General features: G+C 39.5%; 2 protein-coding genes and 1 long non-coding RNA gene across 3 annotated transcripts; all 3 read left to right on the top strand.

The window, feature by feature from the left end:
* The first annotated feature begins 116 nt into the window (after positions 1-116).
* On the top strand, positions 117-2490 carry krtcap2 (keratinocyte associated protein 2). Its single transcript, XM_079560954.1, has 5 exons — positions 117-233; positions 1381-1535; positions 2011-2074; positions 2160-2226; positions 2306-2490. The coding sequence occupies exons 1-5, from the start codon at positions 230-232 to the stop codon at positions 2424-2426; spliced, it is 411 nt and encodes a 136-aa protein (XP_079417080.1). The 5' UTR covers positions 117-229; the 3' UTR covers positions 2427-2490.
* Positions 2491-6970: 4480 nt separating this feature from the next.
* s100w (S100 calcium binding protein W) lies at positions 6971-8185 on the top strand. The gene is made up of 3 exons (XM_079560955.1): positions 6971-7195; positions 7260-7401; positions 7894-8185. Exons 2-3 carry the CDS (start codon positions 7261-7263, stop codon positions 8074-8076), a joined length of 324 nt encoding a protein of 107 aa, XP_079417081.1. The 5' UTR covers positions 6971-7195; position 7260; the 3' UTR covers positions 8077-8185.
* A 3026-nt stretch (positions 8186-11211) lies between these two features.
* Positions 11212-12620, top strand: LOC306966261. Its single transcript, XR_013793093.1, has 3 exons — positions 11212-11349; positions 11414-11556; positions 12441-12620. It is a non-coding gene; the product is annotated as an uncharacterized lncRNA (long non-coding RNA).
* Positions 12621-16682: the final 4062 nt, after the last annotated feature.

Genomic DNA, 16682 nt, shown 5'->3' with positions numbered 1-16682 from the left:
TCTCTGGTTGGTTCAGGTCTTAAATAATAAATCTGTGGTTCAGGTTCATCCATGGATCTATGGTTCATCCAAATAAAAGCCCACAGTCTGGCCCCGCCCACTGGTCCGCTGTGTTTCTGCTCCGGGTCGTTGAGTCGGGTCGGGTTTAGTTCCTGTAGCCGGTAACATTAGCTGACTCCAAGAAATTAATTTCATACAGGATTTGCACAGATTGTTTTGGTTTATAAACATGGGTAAGTATTACATACAGTCGTGCATTTATAAGCAGTATTGCTAAACGTGCTTCTTTTTTCGACGCGTCTCTCAAATGTACTGTTCGCCTCATATCAAACTGAGTCGTTGATTTAAAACATGTTTTTGGTTGATTATAATGTGGTTAACCTGTTAATGCGGAGGGAGCATTTCTCTGAATCCTCATCCTCTTGCTTTGACGTGTAAAACAATGTGGCGCTGGTTCTGTGCCGAGTCTGGTGTATCTGGTGGAGACACTGACGTGGCCTTTGCTTCATGTGCAACACTGCGCTTAAAATCAGGCCAACACTGAAGCAGACACACCAGTGTTGGAACCTTTGAAATGGCTTTTAGCTACAGTATATTGAATATTTGCCTTTGTCCAATCAGAGTATTGTATTCTGAATTCTTACAATAGCAGAACTGGGTAGTACTCCGTTACATTTACTCGAGTACAAGCACTTGACTCGAGTAACATTTTGAAGAAACTGCATTTATTACAGTCGTTTTTTAGTACTTTTTACTTCTATTTGCGTAATTTTGTAATTGAGTATCTTGCTCCTTATTTGAGTAAAAAAAATAAGTTGTGCCACTGTAAGTAAATTTTATAGTTACAAAAACTTCACGTGGACATAAAATGTAGTTTGTGTTTCGTGCCCCTTGTTCATCAGAAAATACCTTTTATATGATATTTTGTTTGTAATGTTAGGATTTTCACATTATTTCACATTACTTTGGTTTCTCATAACTCATGTCACAACTGAAACATAAATCAGACTTTTACACTCAAAGTAACATTTTCTTCAAGTACTTTTTTACTTTACCTTGAGTATTTATTTGAATCACTACACTTTACTTGTACTTGAGTCACATTATTTCAAAGTAATGTTATTGTAACTTGAGTAAATATTTTGGCTACTCTACCCACCTTTGGTTGTAACTCTGCCTGTTGTGAACTTATTCAGCACTAAATAGCAATGCTATAAAGCACATTGTAAAGGGCAAATGTACCTGGAGCGCAGCTGATCACATGGTATTCTAAATACTTGTATTCAGTTACTCCAGACCCCAACTCTGCTCGGGGGCACAGGTAGTGCTCGCTATACCCAATATTTAAAGTTCTGTTTCTGCCTCTTTTCTCCCGTGTAGCTGTGAATACAGGCACATCCCTGGTGCTGTCCAGTCTTCTGTCTGTGCTGGTGTTCGCTGGGATGCAGATGTTCAGCAAACAGCTGGGCTCCACTGAGTGGCTGACCATTCTGGGAGGATTTCTGGGCTCAGTCCTCTTCATCTGCTCCCTCACTGTATCCTTTGTTTCATTATCTTCATCATCATCAGCATCATCATCATTCATTATTTGAACAGTTGGGTTTTTTAAACAAGACAGAATAACAGTTATTAGAGATAAGAAAACATTGCTCTAATGGAGTGGGCTGAAGCCAAAAATGCTTATTAATGTCTACCCCTTGTTACTTATTTATTGCTGCTGTTTTCATTCAGTGCTTTATATTAAGCCAATACTCACCAGATATTTACAGGTTTGTAGAATGGATAGAAAAAATATATACAGGTGTGTACTTAGAGGAGAATACAACACACATTTTAAAGTTGTTATTATATTATTACATATAGTTATTATTATGATGGATTATACGTATTATATACACATTACACAGAACACAATAACACACACACAGGGATTCTAGAGGGAAATCCTCTTGTTTGCTGTATTCAAAAATGTCTTGATCCAAAAGATAATTTCCTGAACGTCTCGACCAGGCATTTAATAATCTTGAAAATCTAATCTTTGGAAAGGGATTTCAAGCTAAGATTTTTCCAGAAAGTAAGTAATAAAGGCAGTATAGATCTAATGTACTGTATGTGCAGGAATCTCATATAGTGTGAAATTTACATTTTTCTCCTTCCAGTTTTGCTCTGCCTGTGCCTCTCACTGTTTGCCTCTGGTCTGGTTCACCGTGTTTGTGTCACCACATGGTAAATTGAATAAAATAATGAAAAATGTCAAAAATGTTTAAATTGTTAATAATTGTGCCTGTATTTTTCCTCTTTACAGCCTGATATTTTCTTTATTTGCCGTGTACTACATCAATAAAGTGTCTGCTGCCCTCTACCAAGCTGCTGTTCCCACAGTGACCCCAGCAAAGGCTGCCAGTAAGGGCAAGAGGAAGAACTGACCATCTGCATTATACTCTCACTTTCACTATGTGTGATGTCATTTGTCAACAAACAAATGTTTAACTAATGCATCAGTTCACATTCCAGACCCCCAAACTGGGCAATGTTAGCATTGAAGTTTGAATTTGAATAAGAACTTTTTCATTTGTTTTATAAATAAACTTGAAGAGAAAATCTTTGTCGGTTACGTCACTCTTTTCTCAGCACCCTGTGAGCTTAGCGAGGTGTGGTCACATTGTTAGATGATGATAACACATACGCCGCTATACTTTGCATTCCTTTGTTTGAAGCTGGTAAAAAGGATTTCAGTATTTTCTGATTTGTTTTTTCTTTAATCTATACAAAACCTTCTTTACGCAGCATTATTCTATAGCTCTATGGGATCTGCCTTCTTGTAGGCCTCTATCAGTCGTGGAGAGTGTGGTATTTGCACTCGGCTTTGGCTACATCCTCCTCCCTTCCTTCTCCCCACACTGAACTGGGCGTGTTGTTCCACTGTATAAAAACTCGGAAGAACTTGATTCGTGCCCCCTTCACTGGATCCTCAACCCTCTTAACTTACTCTCTGCTCTTATCCTGGTAAGTTCCTGTTAATTCAATGTTGATTTAACGTTTTCAACACATTAGGATTGTTTATACTCTTTGAGCTTACCTTTTTACTGCTGCTGTGGTTTGGGGAAATTTTTGAGGAATTACACAGTTTCCTCATGCTCCAGGCATGCTCCAACTGGATGTGTGTGTGTCTTTTTAGAGCTTGGAATGTCCTGAACTTTTTGTGTCTGTTTAACTTCAAAAGTTCAGCTAAAGTACAGCGGGAAATATGAAGATTTTCTAACATTTTAACTACAGTGGTTTCTTGTGCCATCAGTCTCTTGCAGTATATCTTGTAGTATCTTGTGTGTACAAGAATGTGAGATGGAGCCAACTCTCACTCCCACTAGACCTTCTGTACAATGTAGTTTCAGGAAACACCTAACTTTGTTCCTTTTCCCCTTTTTCCACACTATGTCAATTTACAGTTAAATACTAAACAGCTCTCTCTTCAGCAACAATGGCTGGAGTCACTTCCTTGGAAGGATCTATGGAGTCTCTTATTGAGGTATTCCATCGATACGCAAAGGAGGACAAAGATGCAACAACCTTAAACAAGAAAGAATTCAAAAAACTTGTTGAGACAGAACTGCCAAATTTCCTGAAAGTAAGACTGTGTTTTAATCAAAATGTATGGCATGTATTCAAAAAGCAAAACAAAAAATGTTAAGTGTTGTTTTTTGTCTCTCAGGCCCAGAAAAACCCTAATGTGGTGGAGAGCATGATGAAAGATCTGGACCAAAACAAGGATGACAAGATTGACTTTGAAGAATTTCTCGCACTCACCAACGGCCTTTGCTTGGCCTGTGACGAGTATTACAATAAACTGCATGGACATAAGGGAAAGAAGTAGAAAACTATGATAAAATACTGACTGACACAAACAGTATGTGTGACTAATAAAATAATGAACAGCAACTGCAATGGTTGTTTGTTTTAACTTCATTTAAATACGCACTCTCGTTTGTAAAACTGTTTTGCTCAGTGACAGTGGGGAATAGTGCTGAGGTCAAATCTGAGGCAGATTATGAAATGATAAATCTGGAGTCAATGTGTTGGCACCAAGTGGATCAGAAACAGACCAACTATGTGCCTCAGCAGAATACTGATAACATTCTTACTCTTGGAAAACTTGGGTAAAATGTGTTTGCATTTGTTTCTGATTCTTCTATGAAACGTATAAAATACTCAACGTATACAGGTCTATAAGATCAGGGTGTGAGAGTAGCATTATAATATGATTTAGGACTTATTCAGACTTACAAACTTATAAAAAAAACTGCACATAATTGAACAGAAGATAGGGTTTGGGGCAGGGGTTGGCAACATCAGGCCCGGGGGCCAAATCTGGCCCTCCAGCACAGAACCTCTGGCCCTCAAGATGATTTTGAGAAACATTATTACACAAATCAGAGAGTACTTTTAACATTATTAGAGTTAAATGGGAGAAAAAAGGTAGAAATACTGTCAACACACCCAATGAGGTCACATATGATGTACAACACTTGCATTTGAAAGAAGTGCACTCTCGTTTTAAGGAAGAAATGACATAAATTTACTTGAATGAACAGATTAAATCTAAGGTTTGAGCAGATTTGGTCTGGTCTTAGACAAGATAAAACCTTTAGTAGTAGTTGTTCTCTTAATTCAGATAACTTTGTGTCCTTTCAAGTGAAAAACAATTATTTGTCTGATTTGTTCCATTGGCGCAAACATTTGTATCTCAGATTACTTCAAATTAGACTCGAATTCAACATAGAAGATCTCTAATGCAAGCAATTTTAAGTCATTTATCTCCTTTAAGATGGTAATTTTTCCAATGTTGTGCTTTACTTTGGGCTGCTAATCAGCGGCTTCGGCCGTCGGTCTATTTACGATAAAGAAAATCAGCCCTCCGCCAAGAAAACTTGCCTACCCCTGCTTTAGGGTTTCAGAACTTAATCACTTCTTAAACTTACTCATTATTACAGCTGATCTAAAACAATAACCAAGGCTATGATAATGGCATCCACCAAAGGGAATGTGTTTCAACAACAAAATGAAAAATGCAATACAAAAAACAACTTTCCTTGGCTAGATTAGCAACTGAAGGATAGTAGATAGTTGGGGTTCTCACTAGATGGCACCAAATACACATTAGTTTTCCTCACTCAGTTTGAACTCTAAAAGATTGGACAAATTGAGGAATTCCATGTCAGAAATGCACTTTTAGATCAAATTTAATTGGAATCAGACATTTGACATTTATATAAATCTGATTGTAGTATACTGTGTCCGTTTGGTTCAGCATTTATAATAGGATATAGCAATTCTATTTATGGCTTTATTGCACTAACCTTATTACAGTTCCTGGATGGAAGACCATGAGGAAGCACCTATTAGCCTGGGTGAATGCTGGGCGAGAGTGATTGGTGGTGGTCGAAGGGGCCGATGGCGAAGATTGGCCGCTTCTCTTCATAGTCTACACCAGGGCAGCTGTGGCTACAAATATATCTACTTTATTTATTTTATCTATGGTTTATTTGGTGGGGATAATAATGCGTGTCAATGAACAAACAAGGCACATGCAAGTAAAGGTTAAAGTGTATTTAATTGTCCCGGGAAGGAAATTTGTCCACTGCATTTGACCCTTCCTTCGATGCCGCATGTGCAACCCTGAAGGAGCAGTGGGTGACCACAATGCAGCGCCTGGGGTCCCATCTCCAGATGAGGAGCAAGGCAGGCAGATGGTCAGAATCACCTGGCTGAAGGATTGACCGACTGTGCATGATTGGGTTAATGGGAGAAACCAGAGCACCCAGAGAAAACCTATCCAGACACAGGGAGAGAAACATGCAACATCCATCCGTTGTCCCCAACTCACACTATCAAGCACACTCTCATTCATCCTGGCCTATTGTACATGTTTTTAGTGATAGGGGAAACTGGAGTGACCAGAAGAAACCTACACAGACACAGGGAGAACCTGAAAACTCCACACAGAAAGGCTCCCGTCCAGCCAGGGTGGGAATTGAGCCTGGTACCTTCTTTCAGAGAGCACTTAACCGCTGTGCCACTGGGCTGCTACAACTGAGTTTGGAATGAATTAGTAATAAATGTAAGAATGAGACTGTACAGCGACTTTGAGTGTCTGGAAAAGTGCCTGGGCTGCAGTGTCCTCGAGTACTGATGTTGTGTCCTTGGGCAAGACTATTCACTTAACCTTGTCCCCAGTATAGCCACTGTGTATGTGCATTGAGTGTGGATCGGTTAATGGTACAATGGTAAGGCACTGTCACATTTAGAGGTAGAAAGCCATCCATAATTATTCTCATATATAGACCACTCCTTCAATAAAATACAGTATGACAGTGCATTTTATTCAGACAGTGAAAAATAGCCTGTCTCGTTACTTTACCTCTGCTCCCCAGTGGTTTTGATCCCACAGGCAGTGTGTGGACAGGTAACCGTTTTGTTGTGCGATTTAGACTTCATACAATCCTCTTACTCTCTTTTCTCGTCTGTCCCCTGCAAAGAGAATCTGATAGCGTCCAATAAGTTAAAGTGTCCACTTTGAAAAGACTTAGCGGGGGAGAGGTGAAGGAAAGAGAAGAGGAAAATTTGTGGTGGGGGTGGATCTTGAGTTACAAAATGCCTCTGTTCTGTCAAGGAGGCTTAACATGTGTAAACCAGCAACAATGCAGCCAGGCAAGACGGTAGGTGTGTGCACATAAAGTTGTCAAATTATACGACACAAGTTTTAGGTTTAAAAAGCAGCATGTTTGGTCTAAATATGGAGCTCCTTCTCTCACCCCACTTGTGGCACGCCTCTGTGACTGAGGTTTTCCATTTGTTTATGTATCCCGGCTACAGTGTGCCCTCTCTGCACTGGGGAACTCCGCTCTGAAACCCAGTTGTAGATAAAGTATGAAGTAGGTCGTTAGCACTTTCATTTAGACGTGACTGAGCAGTAAACTGTAATGAATCTTTAATTTGTTCGTTTCCCATTGATGAGACAGGCTTAAATTACTTTGAGGGCGGAGTCTGCCGCACATTCTCCACGCATGAATCAGAGTTGGTGTGTATGTACAGGTTGTCCTCCTCAGGTCTTTAAGAGCGGGTTTATTCCCACAGCCGTCCCCCACTCCTTCAGCGGTGCAGACTCTACACATCATCACCTGGTCTGAACGCGAACAAGGTGAGTAGTTGCAACATGAAGACTATACAAATGTGCGCACAAATGGTGTTTGTTTGGATTCCAGTATGGCTCGTTTGGAAAGTATCATCATGTCCATACATGACATCTTCATGGAGTATGCCGACGAAGGGGGAAAGAAGAAGCAGCTGAGTCCAGAGGAGCTCAAGAAATTGCTGGAGAAAGAAATACAGAGTCCAGAGTTGAAGGTAGGTCTATATTCAAGTAAAAGTGCTGTTTATTCAATATTATGATGTACTTACTTTACTTTTACCACTACCTTTAGTGTAACAGTATATTAGAAACATGTAAACAATTACTGCATTACAGATACTTTAGAGCAATGTTAGTTTTGTATAAGAAAGATGGAACAGGATGTTGTTTTGGATGACACGTGTAAGTCAGTGGCTTCAGTCCCACTTCTGCAGAGAGTGCTCACCAAAGTAGAAGCAAAGCTGATGATAGTACGGTAACTGGAAAATGAATTGACGCTGCTATTATTATTATTATCATCATCATCATTATCATTCTCATCATCATCATCATCATCATTATTATTATTATTATCATTATTATTATTATTATTATTATTATTATTATTGCAGAATCACCAACAAGTTTAGACTTGGAGAGCATCTGAAAAAATGGTGAAAGTAAATTCCATAAAACAGTCTCAGACCTGCATGTGTGTGTGTTTTCAGGACAAGATCAGTGGGGAGGCTATAAACGAGGCCATGGAGATGCTCGACAAGAACCACGACGGCGAGGTCAACTTCAGGGAGTTCTGCAGATGTGTGTGTGTGTTAGCTAAATGCTACCACCAATCTAAGATGGGCAAGGGAGGCAAGGGGGGCAAGAACAGAGAGGACAATGAAGAAAACTGAAGAAAATGTCTCAATAGGTCAGTTAGGCTAGCGTTTGCACATCTTTATTTTGTCAGTTCATGTGTGGATTGAAAGCCAGTTATAATATTAAATATTATTTGGTCCAAAATGTAGTATGCGTTGTCATGTTTTGTCGAGACTTTGAGAAAAGAGCATGATCTCATCAAATATTTAACAATGCCACATTGTTGCTCATCTGCGGTGGACCTGGAGTCTCGTGTTTCATTCACCAACTTGTTTAGCAGTGCCAAGATACCCAATACCTAACCTTATGTTATTGTTATTTTTAATACACAATGCAATACCAAACTTTGATGTGTTAATAATAAAAAATAATGTGTGCCAGTTTCAAGAACTAATTAAAGAGGAATACGTGTATCTTAAAGTGATAGTCTGTACGTTTTTAAAGTGAGGAGAGATAAAGTACAATTTGAAAGTATAACAATCAAATTCCTCCCCTCTTTAACCAGAAAGCCCTCCGTGTTAGCAAAATGAAGAGAGCAGGAACAGGATTTTCAAAAGTTAACGATGAAGCTCCTCCCCCTGCCTCCTGATTGGACCTGACAGGCTGGTTCACAGGAAAAGCTCATCTCATTGGTCAACGTGGGAGGATAATAGACTCTGATTAGTTGCTGAGATCTGGGAAGAATAGACCTTGCAAAAAAATAATAAATATATATTATTACTTACTTTACATCAAAATGCAAGACCAGGTGGTTCATTTTGCACATTTTACAACATTTGTAAAACACGTCGACTTCCAGACTATCACTTTAAGGCATGATTTGAAGAGTTGCTACAATTCACTCTCGCTTCCATTTCCAAGACATGATAGGCACACCTTTTTTAGATATTAACAGTAAAACATAGATGAAATATACGCCTTCGATTTTAGAACAACATATTACAATTCGCGCAAAAAGCCATTATGTCCAAATGTCCAAATGCAAATGCTTACTTTTGTGTCAAGTGAGTTCACAAAACAAACATTATCGCGTCTTGCTTTATCAGCTGAAAGCGATGAACAATCCAATAGCCATTTAACTTACACTAAAGCAGATCAAGCAAGCAGCCAAACTGAAGCCAACAAATGCTGACTTGCCTGTTGCTGTTTTTAACATCAAAAATGGTGTCCGTGAAACTGAGCGTATTATTTCCTAACCTCTATAAGAGACTTTGACCCACTTTTAGCAGAGTTACTCTCCATGGAGAAATCTGCAGGTGCCCGTTAGTCCCAGCATTTGTCGACCAAAATTGACTTTGTGCAGAAAAGAAGTGCAAAAGAACTAACATTTAAACCCCATATTGAACATATAACAAACAAAGTAAATGCTTGTCTTGGTCAACCATATAGATCCCTCTACTGTTTTACCCTCAGGAAAAGGATAGCTCAGCAACTCTACTACCAATAATAGACTATGGAGACTGTCTTTACCTGACAACACTCACAAACTCGCTCTGCAGATTTTGCTCCGATGTAATTATTTGACTCATCACTGTACTAAATATAACACACTTAACTGCCTCCAACCCAAAGACAGAAGACGGCTCCACTGGATTATTTTAATTTATAAATGCATTCGATTTGATTATCCTACATATTTAACACAACATATGGTTCCTTTCAGGTCATCATATGCACTTAGAAATTTGGACCGTCCGTTTTATCAAGTGCCACATGTAAAAAAGGAGGCAGGAAAGAAAGGCTTTCGCTATAAAGCTTCATTTGATTGGAATAATTTACCAATAGAACATAGATCAACTACATCTTTTCATATATTCACAACAGTCTTGTATTATTATTTCAAATGCCAATGTCAGTGGTTCCCAAAGTGGGGGTCGGGACCCCTCGGGGGGTCGCGAGGCCTTGGGTGGGGGTCCCCAAATGATTTCAAGATGTAATGAAAAGAAAATTGCTACTATTTTTGATATATTTTTGAGTATATAACAGAATATAATTTTTCAAAACCATTCAAATACTTAAAACAAATTGTTTAAATACATATTAACTTGAACTTTATACAATGGGGGTCTCGAGTTGTTTACATGTCAGATTTGGGGTCCCAGCCAGAAGGTTTGGGAACCACTGGTCAATGTCAATGTTACATTTTCCTACTGTACAAACAATTTAACCTTTCTGCTTTTTTCCTCTTTTTTTTTTTACCTAAGATTGTATTGTATTAAAAATGAGGGCAATCTGGGGGGAGGGCGGGGATGGACAGAGCAATACATGAGACTGTGTGATTGTTATGTGATTATTGTGTGTATGTTGTTTTCTGTTCAGGATCCGAAAAAGAGATAGTTCATCTCAACAGGGCTATCCTTGAAATAAATCAAATCAAAATGTTTGACAAGACAATTTCACAATTTCTTGTCTTTTGTGCACAAAGCATCATTGAGGGTGGAGTGTGAAGCACATAGTCTAAGCATGTATCAGAGTCCCTTATGAACACATTTCTCAATTCACTTTGAGCACAGTAAGTCAGAAAATGTCAAGGCAACATTGGTGAGCCCTGACTAAGACCTCTCAGTGGTTGACACGTGAAGGAGTGTCTCGGATTGCCTTCTTATTCTGTCTTTCTACAATGTTTCTATCTAGAATCTGGAAAAGCACCTACAAAGAACTGTTGTGACCCGCTGATGCCCACATCTATGCTTCTCAATTTCTGCTAGATTTTTATTATCTGCATCAGCTACTCAGTCTTCAGCCCTAAAACCAGTTTGTGTTGACACTTGGATAAGCCAACACCTAATCAAGTCTCTGAGAGTAATGCATATTTGTGGTATTTTGTATGCCAGATATTTCTATGGGGTAATTCTTCACTATATCCACAAACAGCCATTGCATAGAGGACAAGAAAGCCATTTACTGGGTAAAACATCAGGTAATCATATTATGTTTGGAGTCTGATATTGATTGATATTGTCCTTGGTGATGCCTAAGGTCTTCTTATTATTGGCAGTGATACGTGTGAACATAAGAGTTGCTAAGTACCCAGTGAAATATATGGTTATGTCTGAACTTGTTACTGTGGGGTTTTGTTGTCACTACTCATTTGCTTATAAATGTCTTTTTAATCAAGCCTGTCTTTCTCATGGGGAACATCCACGATATGACAAGTTCTGACCTGGATTGTTATGATCTTCTCCTGGCATAACAGCACTGGGGCGACCTATAGACCTAGAGACCTATATAAGAAAACCTGTCGCAGTTCCCTTTTCACAAATTCTTCAAACCAACATCTGTGCAACAACAGGAGCTGAGCAGACCCGGTATGTGTCTTGGTGATTACAATCAAATTGCTTATGTGCTCTTACAATTGATTTATTCTTGCAGCAGCCATCATGTCACAGTCACAACTCCTCCAGGGCATTGCGTTGATCCGGAACGTCTTTAAGACGTATTCAGGAGATGGGGTGACAATGACCAAGGACCAAATGGCTATCATGTTTCGCAATGAATTGAAAGTAGATCTTTCGGTAAGTACAGCTCAAGAGAGAAGAGTTAAAAAGGCACAAGTGAAAATCTGGTCAAATGGTTGAAATGATAAATGGGCTCTATATATCAGAATTGATCCGAAATTATTCACTTTAGAGTTAATGGTAAAAGTCAATTTTTTAGAGATAATTAAGATGAAATTTGAATAGCTTCACAAGATGATGCCAGATGGAGGGCAGTGCGGAGTGCAGTGTATCTCCATGGGAGTGACACAAGGGTCTTGAAAGACATTTCAAAACAGAAGATCTCCAAGCCCTTCACTTGATTGTAAATTTGCTTGCAATTGGGAACGACATACTTAGCGCATTCATCCTTAAACTGACAAGAGGAATGCCCCTAAGACTACATTACCACTATTTTGACAATATTGAGAAATTGTAATTTCACTTCAATTCATTTGTGCCTGTTCTCTGTTCCTATTGCTAAACCAGTGATTAGAAAGAATCTGTAAAAACCCATTAAGCAGGACAAAACAAAGCACCGAACAGCTAAATATGTTAAGATCTGTACTCCAGTTCAAACTATGGCCATAAAAGGAAATACATAGGTCTTGAATACAGCTTCAAGTTCTCAGAAATGAGAAAAATTTACTTCTATGTGGTGGTTTTCAGATCTAAAATTTGTTGTAATGTCATAATCTCAGATTAGACAGCACACCTTTTCTCTGCTCTTATACTGTATACTTATAATTATGAAATAATTAATAATTATGACTAATTATTAAAAAAAAGTTATTTCAATGTGATTTTTACCTGTCCTAGTTACCTGACAGTGACTTATGCCCTTTAAATTCTCTGCCCTATAGATAGAGTTTACACTCCAAGTAAATCAACGCTGAAGTTAACTCTGTCTTTCTTTTCTTTAGTGCAATGAACATGCCAAAGGCATGTTTAGCTCACTGGACGCTGATGGGAGCGGCACAGTTGATTTCACAGAGTTTGCCATGTATGTTGTGTCTACCTGTTCATGTCTTGATCCGAGTCAGGCAAAAGTGTAATGATTCTAAATGACCATTTGAAGTGAAATGACCGAATTAAAAGACACTGGGCACAGTCTTGTTTGTGTGTTCTTGTGGACATTAACACGTTTTGTCTTTCGAATTATATTATATACTATCACAAAATAAATCACACTTTTAAGCTCAAATAGTTACTTGATGGTCAAGTAACTTTTTGATTAACTGTTTTGGTCAAAACATTTTTTACTTACTACGTGAGCTAAATTATTTTAAAGCAACTTTTACTAGTGTAAGAGCTTATGTGCTGCCAATATGTTATGTCATATACAAGTTTGTTATCACAGACACTGGTATGATTTATCCTCAGGCATAACGGCAGAATGTCTGAGCAGTAACACAAGGACATCACGGATATATACTAACTGTTACATTGGCATGGGTTGGTATCCTCAGGCATAACGGCAGAATGTCTGAGGGGCAACACAAGGGCGTCACAGAAAGCAATATCTATGTAACTGTTAAATACAGTAGTTGCAGGAGGTTGATTATTGCACAATGTACTTTAATGTGCTCTTTCAACTTGTACATTTTGCCATAACTTTTCAAGGCAATGGAAATGATCACGTCTTCAGGATATGGAAAGCAAAACTACCACCAAGAGATTGATACATAAAAATAGTATCTTATGAGTACACAGTGTTGATGAGGGTCGAAACTGATTAATATACAGTACGACATGGAAGCTGATAAAGAGCTGTATTCACAGACAAAACACATTGAAATATCAATAATAAGTGCCTTACTGCTTTAGGACAAGATGAAGAGGGAACAGTTTGTGTGCTTCTCTTGAAAAGTTGCCAGAGCCAGGGCAAGTTTGTTGATTCGGCTATTTTAGGTATTCACTTCAGTACTATAAGTTTTTATTTTCATTGAAAGAAATGGTGAAATTGACACACTTGGTTGTAAAGGATTTGCCTAGATGGTTGTGGGTGTTTCTTGTTTCTTTTTCTTTTAACTTAAACCCTCCTCCTGTCCCACAGACCCGGTCCCTCCTCGCTTTTTTAAAGAGGTTTGGGACACCATTGGCTCTTCTGTTAGGGACATCATCAACAGCAGCTTAGTTTCTGGCATTGTGCCCTCCTTTTGTAAGAAAGCCTTTGATTAAAAAGCCTAACGTTGACCCTGGAAATTTGGCAAATTATCGCCTAATCTCCAAACTACCCCTGGTATCGAAAATCTTAGAGAAATGCGTTTTTGCACAGTTGCAACCTTTTGTAGATGAAAATGGCACTTTAGACCTATATCAGTCAGGCTACAAAGCTTTGCACAGTACTGAATCTGCACTTTTAAAGGTTTTTAATGACCTGTTTTTAAATGACTGATTCTGGAGGCTCTCCCATTTTAGTGCTTTTAGACCTGACGGCTGCGTTTGACACAGTCGACCACACAATTATTTTAGACCGCCTAAGAGATCGTGTGGGTGTCAGGGGGACCGCGTTGGAGTGGTTTAGGTCCTACCTGTCAGAGAGGTCGTTCTCCGTCAGGCTGGGGGACTCCACTTCGTCTTCTGCCCCGCTTCACTGTGGAGTCCCCCAGGGATCAATCCTGGGACCCATTCTTTTTGCTCTTTACCCCTTCCCACTTGGAGAGATTTTTAAGAAGCATGGCATGTCTTACCACTTTTACGCAGATGACTGTCAAATTTACATGCCCTTTGCCAAGAATGACCACAGCCCCCTGACACCCCTGCTCGACTGTCTAGGTGACGTCAAGGCTTGGTTAGCCCAGAATTTTTTTAAACTGAATGAGGGAAAAACAGAAATTATAACATTTGGATCAACCCTCACGGACTTGGGATCACTACAAAATTATTTGCGTCCCAAAGTCACCAGCCTTGGCGTCACCATAGACAGTGATTTTAAATTTGATAAACAGATCAATGGCGTTTTAAAATCGGGTTTTTATCATCTTCGTCTTTTATCCAAAGTTAAGCCGTTTTTATCTTTTAATCTTTTTGAGCAAGTCGTGCACGCTTTTATTTCAAGTCGTCTGGACTACTGCAACGCACTTTACTCGGGCATCAGCCATAAAGCACTTTCCCGCTTGCAGTTAGTCCAGAACTCCGCGTCACGACTTTTAACAGGGACCAAAAAACGTGAACATATCACCCCAATCCTTGCGTCTTTGCACTGGCTCCCTGTTAATTTTAGAGTAGATTTAAAAATTTTGTTGTTTGTTTTTAAAGGTCTGAATGGACTGGCCCCGCAGTATATCACAGACCTCCAAATTTACCACCCCCCACGCGCTTTGAGGTCTGAGGGCCAGCTCCAGCTCGTGGTTCCGAAGACGAACCGTAAAACCAGAGGGGACAGAGCGTTCGCCGTTGTCGGCCCTTAGCTGTGGAACGCTCTGCCCCTTCACGTCCGTACGGCCCCCACCGCGGAGTGTTTTAAATCTCGTCTTAAGACTCACTTTCATTCTCTGGCTTTTAGCACCGCGTAAGTTGTGTGGTCCCCTGTGTCTTTTTATTTAGTTTTTTATTGAGTTTTATTCTTATTTATAGTTTTTAATGTGTTTTTATTTATATTTATTCTTTTAAACTGTTTTATTCATATTTATTGTTTTACACCCATATAGCGGTAGAGCTCATTTGTATTGTTTTGATTTTATTGATTTTGTTGCATGTGCAGCACTTTGGACACATTTTGGTGTTTAAATGTGCTACATAAATAAAGTGGATTGGATTGGATTTTTATTAAGACTCATCATCAGCACATTGTAGGCTACACATTGTTCCACTATTCTCTTCTTTTCTGGGTGTTTATAAGCATCTGTGAATCACTACCGATATTTGGACTTTTAGCCTGTACTATAAGGGTATAGTTTGTCCTTCAACTGCAGTTAAATCAGCTCAGGTCAATGAAAAGGGAGTTTTGTCAACCAGGGAAATTTAGTGACATTTAATGGTCACTTTGTCTTGTGGAAATCGCGCATAAGGCTTTTGGCCATCTTGTGGCCAACGTAAGAACTGACAAAAATGAATTCTACATTGTTTAATAAGGGGGATTTCGACAGGACTAGACCAGTTCAGGTCACTTGAGACCGGTTCATTTAGGGAGGGGCAGCCCCCGCAAGTTTGTGTTTCAAGTGACTTTAGGGTAAAGTGGTCTGGGTCGTTATGGGAGTGGCCAAAGACACTTATATTCATCAAACAAACTGAGGCACTCCAAAGGTAGAAATATGAAAAAGCCTTTGTTTAAACATGGCTAGATAAGGTTAAATTGCCAACGCGTTTCGGCTTTAGGCCTTCCTCAGGGCAAGCTCGAGATGGCTGCCTTGAGGAAGGCCTAGAGCCGAAACGCGTTGGCAATTTTACCTTATCTAGCCATGTTTAAATAAAGGCTTTTTAATATTTCTACCTTTGGAGTGCCTCAGTTTGTTTGTTTTTTTGCTGAAACGGATCCCTGCACTGAAGAGCACCCAAAAGACTAAACTTATACACATTTTTACATCCGAGTAGCACTCCAGCCCTCCAATTTTTTCAACATTTATATTCATGTGGCAACAACCGCAGCCTGCAGTAGCCTGGCAGCTTGTCCGCCCATTATTTTTATTGCCCCATGTTTGTGAATAATATATGAGTAAACACGAGACAGTTCTCCTTATAAGACTGATTATTGGCTCGCTTGTACTGTCTGTAGGCTACTTTGCAAATCAGAGGGTGTGTTAAACAGTAAAATCCTCAGTCTAGTTTTTCTCTAGTTTTTCTCAAGTTGCTAAAGTGGTGACAAGCCCCCCTTCCGCATCCCCCCAAAACGGTCTAGTTTGCAAAACCTCTCTGGACCCCATGGCTGAAGTGATCTGGGACTGGAGCGGTTTGGACCCCCCTTTGGGAGCGGAGGGGTTCACTTTTGGCTGTCGAAACACCCTCAAACCCCACCGGTCCCTTTCGGTCTGGTCCTGTCGAAAAGCCCCTATAGTCTTTTGTTGTGGTCTCTTTTAACCTCTTAACCCCCACCTGAACCTAGCACATTTTCTCCCGTTTGGCTTTACCCAAATTTAAAAGCTTCTCGACTGGAGAACAACGCCTCATTTGAAAGCTAAGACCTACAAAAGTGATTGTAACTTCGTCGCGTTGTCGCCGTGTTG

This window comes from Gobius niger, assembly GCF_951799975.1.
Source record: "Gobius niger genome assembly, chromosome: 8".
Taxonomy (NCBI): domain Eukaryota; kingdom Metazoa; phylum Chordata; class Actinopteri; order Gobiiformes; family Gobiidae; genus Gobius; species Gobius niger.
This window is presented reverse-complemented; position numbering and strand designations above follow the sequence as displayed.

What these genes read in the sequence shown, in the direction of transcription:
- s100w (XM_079560955.1), top strand. Translation starts at nt 7,261, where the DNA reads ATGGCTCGTTTGGAAAGTATCATCATGTCCATACATGACATCTTCATG. An exon ending in TACAGAGTCCAGAGTTGAAG is followed by an intron (nt 7,402 to 7,893) that starts GTAGGTCTATAT and finishes GTGTGTTTTCAG; the next exon opens with GACAAGATCAGTGGGGAGGC.
- krtcap2 (XM_079560954.1), top strand. An exon ending in TCTTCATCTGCTCCCTCACT is followed by an intron (nt 1,536 to 2,010) that starts GTATCCTTTGTT and finishes CGTCTCGACCAG; the next exon opens with GCATTTAATAATCTTGAAAA. An exon ending in CGTGTTTGTGTCACCACATG is followed by an intron (nt 2,227 to 2,305) that starts GTAAATTGAATA and finishes TCCTCTTTACAG; the next exon opens with CCTGATATTTTCTTTATTTG.